We start from the raw sequence: 7,985 nt of genomic DNA, 5'->3' as shown, positions 1-7,985 counted from the left end.
CAGATATAATAAACAAATTTCCTAAATTTGCATGTAACAGATAAGTGAACTGTAGATATAAATCCAGATGTATTCCTGTTAATCCTTTTGGGACCTAGTTCCTAGACCTTTTGTGTAACCACATGCTCCTGCGTTACCCTCCACAGGATGGATATGGCGTGCACAATAAACTAGCCATTTTGGCGAAAAAAAAAAAAAAAAAAAAAAAAAAAACTAGCTGCGATACCATTTTTTCCTCATAAAAATCCAGAAAAAAACACAAATTATAGCACTGTAGCAAACTTTCACAGACGTTACTAAAACTTCTATGATCTCTAGGACGATGTAAGCCAAGTCTTGCAGAAGCAACATACAACGGTTATGTTAAAATTTAATTCCTCCGCAGTGAAAAAAAGTTGAGAATTTAAACAGCACAGAATGCAATGAAATTAAAGTGGGGGTGATGAGAGAGGAAGCAGTACAAACCTTGCAAAGAACGTAGCCGCTGCTGAGTGCTGAGAACCAGGGGACAGAGCTCTCTGTCTCCTGGGGTCCTCTTCGGCGGCCGCTTGAGCGAGGGGCACGCCCCCAGGGGGGTATCTGAGCCCTGAGGGTGTGCCCAGCCCCTGGGCCAGGAAGGCCTCCTGAGGACGTGCGGCCTCGTCCCGGTATCTGAGGCTGAGCTGGAGGTCGCGGGCGTAGAGGTGAGAGTCGTTGGCAGCGAAGCCAGGCTCTTGCATCAGCTTGACGCCCACCCCAGGCACGCCCGCGCTCGGCACGCCCACGATGTGCTGTCTGTGGGCGTGGGGAGGGGCGCTGGCGGCCGGGGCGGGCATCTGTGCCAAGAGAGGGTGCCGCTTCTCCCCCAGCATCACTGCGGCAGACCACTCACTCACTGCCTGGAAGACACAAAAACATGTCATAACACCTGTCACAGTACCTGTCATTACAACTCACAACACACGATCATACACCTGTCACAACACAACACACGTACACCTGTCACAACACATCATCATACACCTGTCACAACACAACACACCACCATACACCTGTCACAACACAACACACATGTACACCTGTCACAACACAACACACGATCATACACATGTTACAACACAACACGATCATACACCTGTCATTACACACCTTCACAGCACTGCACCAGAGTTGAATAATTAGACAGATATTGGAGAGGCCATGTTGAATCTAATTAGGACATGGTTATCGAGCAGAAAGCAAGAAGCTCATTACAAATGGATTTTTTTTTTATTATTTTTTATCCCTGGGGAAATGCTAACTCTGTAGGGGGGAAAAGGGGATAGCACAACGCTTAGAAAATGGGAGGTAATTCCGATTCGATCCAGGGAAGGAGAGAATAGCTCCACTGCCTTAATGCAAGAGCCCTTTACCTACCAACATAACCATACCCTTTCCCTCATTCCCTTGCGGTGGCATAGGGGAGTCAAGCACAGGCAATTTCAATAAATATTGCACGAGTGTGAAAAAAAGACACTTATGTACAGTTCAGAACATTTATTGAAGGAAACGTTTCGCCACGAGTGACTTCTTCAATCTTAATACAGAGAAAACTAAGAAACTTGTATATATAGTGGCAGGAGTCAGGTAGTAAGCTGCGAGACGGTAGTATCAGCAGGAATAGTAGTAGTTGTAGAAGCAGTAGTAATACAATTGTAGTGAGATGTGTTGCACGAGTCATTGACGCAGCCGCTACCCCGCCAAGCAACAAAAATCAACATTAAGACAGCCAGTACCAGTACCAGTACCAGCACCAGCACCAGCACCAGCACCACCAAACTACCACCACCACCACCACCACCATTCTATTATCTAATTGTTGTCATCTGTCACGAAATATAATATAGGTGACCTTCAAACTAAGATAGAATTCATCACTCTTTCAACACTGAGCAAACTGACCTTTAAACACTAACACTGCCCTACTGATAACTTCGGAAAGATCATTTTCTTTCCCATTACTCATACTATCCTATTACTATTATTATTATTAGTAGTAGTATAGTAGTAATAGTAGTGTAATAAAGCTTTACTGTGGGTATAAAAGCCTCACTGAACTGATGGTTAAGAGAAGGGAACATGAGACTGCGCTCAACTTCCACACATCCACCACTTATATGTTCTCTCTCCACACACGCACGCAGAGATGTGTACACACATCAAGTTTAGTGCACTGGCAAATAGGGAAGAGGGAAGGGAGGATTCAAGGGACGAAGTGAAGAATATGCGGAGGGAAGGGAGAGAAGGGACGAGGGAGAAGGGGGAGAGAAGGGAAGAGGGAGGAGAGATGAAAGGGGTAGGGAAGTTCCCCACGCCACTTTACTTTAAGCCAACTTTCTCTCCTAATCCCCTTATTTCCTATAATTTGGTTCCCCAATTCTTCTCCCTCCACTCGTTCACACATATATATATATATATATATATATATATATATATATATATATATATATATATATATATATATATATATATATATATATATATATATGTATATGTATATGTATGTATATATATATATACAGGACAAGCCACGGGGGGGGGGGGAATCTTTAGCTCAAGTATATTCACACTTCTCAGAGCGTCATTAGGTGGTGTGCAATATTTTAAGGGAGCAACCAAAGCAGGGGGAGAGGTCTCAGAGTAGCGTAGGTGTCACCGGCCACGGTTACCCTTAGACTAAGTACTTGAGCTAAAGATTTCCATCTCCCCCCTCCCCCGTGGCTTGTCCTGCATAGTTAAGATCGCCCGTCTGCGATTGTTTGCATATTATACATACATACATTATATATATATATATATATATATATATATATATATATATATATATATATATATATATATATATATATATATATATATATATATATATATGCAAAACAACCACTCTGAAAGAATAGAGAAATTCCAAGCGCTTTCGTGACTACTCACATTATCAAGGAACTATATATATATATACAAACAAACGCGCACACACACACACACACCACACACACACACACACACACACACAACACACACACAACACACACACAAACACACACACATACACATACACACACACACACACACACACACACACAACACATACACACACAACACACACAACACACACACACACACAACCGCAATACACACACAACACATACACAACACATGCACACAACACACACACACACACACACACAACCACAACACGCACACACACACAACCACAACACGCACACACACACAACCACAACACGCGCGCACACACACACACACACACACACACACACACATGCACACACATATACAACAGGCCTAGTGTCTAATCGACATGTGCCTAGGACAAAATGGTAACTAACACACACACACACACACTCTCTCCCCCAAAAGTTATTACCTCCCCAGCTTCCCTTTTATTTCTAATCTTTCCTCCCCCTCCTCTCATTCCCCTAAACATTTCACTGTCCAGTTAATTTTCCTCTCATTAACCTGAACCCTTCCCGGCCCAGCCTGCTAAATTTCCTTACACATTTCCCTATTCTACAAAATTTAATCACTAAGCCCCTCTATTCTCCCCTTTCCATTTATATTAGCCTTTATTATCCAGATATCTTAGCAGACTCTCCCTTCGGCATGAGTGGTATATTTATATATTCAAATATGCTTACATAAACTAATTTAATGAAGAATAATGTGGCTTTCCCACTCATAAATGAAGAACCCGGAATCAATCCTGCGACGGGTGGAGACACAGCGTTTCCTTACATCTACTGTTTCTGTTCGCCTAGTAATAAATGGCTGGATGTTAGCCGATTGTTGTTAGTGGCACCCTCAGGGTGAAGGATGTGTGGTAGAATACCTCGGACAGAAGGGAGGACTGGAAGAGAGACTTCAGTACGACTTGGACAAACTGTCCTACTCTAGGAAGAGAAAGAGCGAAAGTATCTAAAGACAGTGGTGATGGTATTTCGTTTCTGTTGGGAGAAATGGCTATTTTTTCCCTGACGCTGGTGTTAGTCATATACGAACTCACTGAAGAAATCTTTTTGTCATGACCGAAGGCTTTTGCTGGCTTACCAGCTAACCAAGTAAAAAAAAAATGTAACAGCATAAGGTGTGATGGTAAGTTTTCCAGGATGTATTACAATAAAAAATCAATACAGAAGCGTATTAGGATTATACCTTGAGTTAAATATCGCACCGTACAAGTGGCGGCTCGTGTATAGGCACTGCGGAACTGCAGCACCCCCTATTTTCACTCGATATTATCGATAAAATTCAATATTTCTTTTTTTCTTTAATTCTTTCTTTATACTTGTACATTATATAATCCTTAAGCTTAATGTCAGTAGCCATCCCCTAGTACATGAAAAAAATTACAGAAATCCTTGTATGGAACTGTGCACTTCACAGTTCCAGCGACTCGGTGCTTGGCTTTTGTGTGCATGCGCACATGTCCAAGATAAGACGCTGCACGCTAGGTAGAGAGAGCACTGTCGCTGATGCAGTGCCGACCCTGCTGTGCAAGTGTAAGGTAGTGTTTCTTTTTGACTTGGCGACGTGTGTTGTGCTTAAAAACCATGTACCATATTCTTAAATATGATAAAGTAGAATTAGAGGATTACCATGCTTCCAGCTATTTTATTTAATTCATAGTTTTTTCGGTTCTTTTATTTTACACAATATTAAAACAATGGCTAAATTTTTTCTGAAGCAGCACCTCCATTAATTTTAGCTACGAACCGCCACTGGCACCATATTTTAAATTTCCGAACTACTGGCAATGTAGTTTGGAAATTTAAAGGGTACTCTGGCAATACAAAAGTATAACACAAGCACGCGAAAAACAAGGATTAAATTAACAATATAAACTACTTGCATGAATAACACACAAAACACAAATAACCCGCACAATGTGACTTGTAAATGGTGCAAGTCGGGCCGAAACGTCGTCGTCGTAAACTTTTTTATGTGTGGATTATTTGTGTACCGTTCCATTCACGATATTGTGCCTTTTAGTTTTTTATACACAAATACTACCATACCAAATAAAATAACAAGAATCATTTAAAATCTCATTAAATTACTAATGTCGAAAGACTCGTTAAAAATTCCCCGAGATCTTTACTGTCACCCCAATAATTATAAAAATCACGACAAAAGCAAAAAAGACAGTGACCACAGGTAAAATGTGTTCCATACGGAAATACACAGAGAAGCGCAGGACCCCCTACAAACACGTGGCTCTGGGTGAGACGTATGTGTCTGATTTTCATTCGACAGATTCGTCTCAAAGTGACTTACACAAGATTCGTCCTGCCGCACCTTGTATAAGTTGTTTCTGGCCCATTAAGGAACAGCTCCAGACAATGAACAAGCAACCATTCAAGACCCTGAACAAGCAGCCATTCAAGACCCTGAACAAGCAACCATTCAAGACCCTGAACAAGCAACCATTCAAGACCCTGAACAAGCAGCCATTCAAGACCCTGAACAAGCAACCATTCAAGGCCCTGAACAAGCAACCATTCAAGACCCTGAACAAGCAACCATTCAAGACCCTGAACAAGCAACCATTCAAGACCTTGAACAAGCAACCATTCAAGACCTTGAACAAGCAACCATTCAAGACCTTGAACAAGCAACCATTCAAGACCTTGAACAAGCAACCATTCAAGACCTTGAACAAGCAACCATTCAAGACCTTGAACAAGCAACCATTCAAGACGCTGTACACAACTTAAGTAAAAATTCTCGAGTACACAGCACCAGCTTGGAACCCCCCCCACCCCTCTCTCTCCATTACAACACTTCTTTAACCCCCACCTTCCCTAGCAACATTCCCCATAACCCCTCTTTCCCTTAACAATGGGAGGAGAGGGAGTCAGCAGGGGGGAAAGAAAAGGGGTCAACGGAACACTGAAGGATAGAGGAGGTAGCAGAGGATTACCAAAGGGAAGGGGGAGGAAGGGAAGGAATGAGGACGGCGGAGGGAGGATGGGGAAGGAGGAGGAGGAGGAGAGAAGGAAGATGGAAGGGGAGGGGGAAGGGAGTGCGCTACAGAATGAGGGAAGTAAAGGAAGCGAGGCAGAAATTATTGGAGGGACGCTATAAAAAGCGACGAGGAAAAAAAGGGAGAGGAAAAAATAGAATTAAAGGAATGGGAGGTGAAGGGATGGAAGGTGAAAGAATGGGACGAGAAGAAATAGGACGTGAAGGAATGGGAGGTGAAGGAATGGAACGTGAAGTAATGGGAGGTGAAGGAACGGGACGTGAAGGAACGGAATGTGAAGGGACGGCATGTAAAGGAACGGAACGTGAAGGGACGGAACGTGAAAGAATGAGAGGTGAAGGAACGGAACATGAGGAACGGAACGTGAAGGAACGGAACATGAAGGAACGGGACGTGAGGGAACGGAACATGGAAGAATGGAACGGAAAGGGACGGAAAGTGAAGGAACGGAACATGAAGGAATGGAACGTGAAGCAAGAAACGGAACGTGAAGGAAGGAAGGGGGACGTGAAGGAAGAAATGGGTGCGACGTCAGTTTCTTAACGAATCCATTTCTTTGAAATTCTATTTCCCTTAAATTAAAACTTAAGTAATTCCACATTAAGTTACGGTAGTCTAAGTTTGGATTAAGTTACGTAAACCTATATAAAAAACGTATATTTAACCACAAACAAGAACAATCGACTACCTGGCAGCAAGGTGGTCGATCAAAAACAGGCAACGTTGAAATCTGAACGATCACCTGGAGGTGCGTGAACAGTGGCCTGCAGGTGGCTAGGTGAATGAAGGCACTCCATGGAGGTTCTGGCACTGCTGGAGTTCTCGATACACGTAGTACTGGGTGGAGGGACAGCGTAACGTTGGAGGATGGAGAAACTGGAGGAATAGCTTGAGTGGAGTGATGGAGGGGTAGGCTACGTGGAGTAATGGAGGGATAGCTTGAGTGGATGTGAAAGGATAGCTTGAGTGGTGTGATGGAGGGATAGCCTGAGTAAAGGAAAAAAGTGGAGGGATGGAGTAGAGAGCTGAGAAATGGAGTAACTTGTGGAGTGGAAAAGTGAGGAGAGAGACTTGGAATTGGGAGGAGGGGGGGGGGTTAATGGGAACGATTTTAGGAGTGATATGTAGTGGAGTGGAGGGAGAAGAGGGGGTGATGAGGAGTGAGCAGAGGGGTGATGGGTTGTGGCTAGTGACTGGGAGTCAATGGAGTGAGAGGGAGGGAGGGAGAGGGGAAGGGATGGAGGATAGGATGGTGAAGGAACAATGGAATAATGGTGTTATGGATTATGCTAATAGGAACAGCCAGATCGATTGTGGTAATGGTCGAATTGTCCCTCCCTTGTCTCCTCTGACTCCCTCCCTCAGTTCCTCCATCCCTCCCTCTCCCTCCATACATAAAACTCATCCAGTGTGATGGAATATGACAGGGGAACATACCTAGCTTTTGTTCCCACTGTGTAAATATCATACAGAATAGTGTAGCAGCACACTGCTGATGTATATATCCATTTTTGATAACTGACCGACTCTCGCCTCCTTTCTCTACTTCTCTTTTTTTGTTTTGTTTTGTTTTGTTTTTCCTCCTTTTCACAGTCTTCCCTCTGATTTTGCCCTCTCAAGCTTCTCCACCCACACCTGCTATTCCTCATCTTCTTAGTGCTTGACATACACCTCCCCACCACACCTTCCTCCTGGCACTGGTGATATTCCTGTCTACCCTTCCCCTCCTCCTGGCACTGGTGATATTCCTGTCTACCCTTCCCCTCCTCCTGGCGCTGGTGATATTCCTGTCTACCCTTCCCCTCCTCCTGTCGCTGGTGATATTCCTGCCTGCCCTTCCCCTCCTGGCGCTGGTGATATTCCTGCCTGCCCTTCCCCTCCTGGCGCTGGTGATATTCCTGCCTGCCCTTGCCCTCCTCCTGGCGCTGGTGATATTCCTGCCTGCCCTTCCCCTCCTGTCGCTGGTGAT

The 7,985-nt window shown here is 44.0% G+C and overlaps 1 protein-coding gene across 3 annotated transcripts in view; it reads right to left on the bottom strand.

Moving 5' to 3' along the window:
* Positions 1–280: 280 nt before the first annotated feature.
* The window catches only part of LOC128697352 (uncharacterized), a 389,425-nt gene continuing 381,720 nt past the window's right edge, over positions 281–7,985 (bottom strand). The window contains exon 2 of one of the 3 annotated variants that reach the window (XM_053788975.2): positions 281–878. In XM_053788975.2, the coding sequence (XP_053644950.2) occupies positions 429–878 (450 nt within the window). In that variant the 3' untranslated portion in view covers positions 281–428. The remainder of the gene's footprint in view (positions 879–7,985) is intronic. The other 2 variants (XM_070093866.1, XM_070093865.1) reach the window with 2 other exon arrangements.

This window comes from Cherax quadricarinatus, chromosome 44 (genome assembly GCF_038502225.1).
Source record: "Cherax quadricarinatus isolate ZL_2023a chromosome 44, ASM3850222v1, whole genome shotgun sequence".
NCBI classification, from domain to species: domain Eukaryota; kingdom Metazoa; phylum Arthropoda; class Malacostraca; order Decapoda; family Parastacidae; genus Cherax; species Cherax quadricarinatus.
The sequence above is the reverse complement of the archived record's forward strand: the minus strand, read 5'-3'. Positions and strand labels throughout refer to the sequence as shown.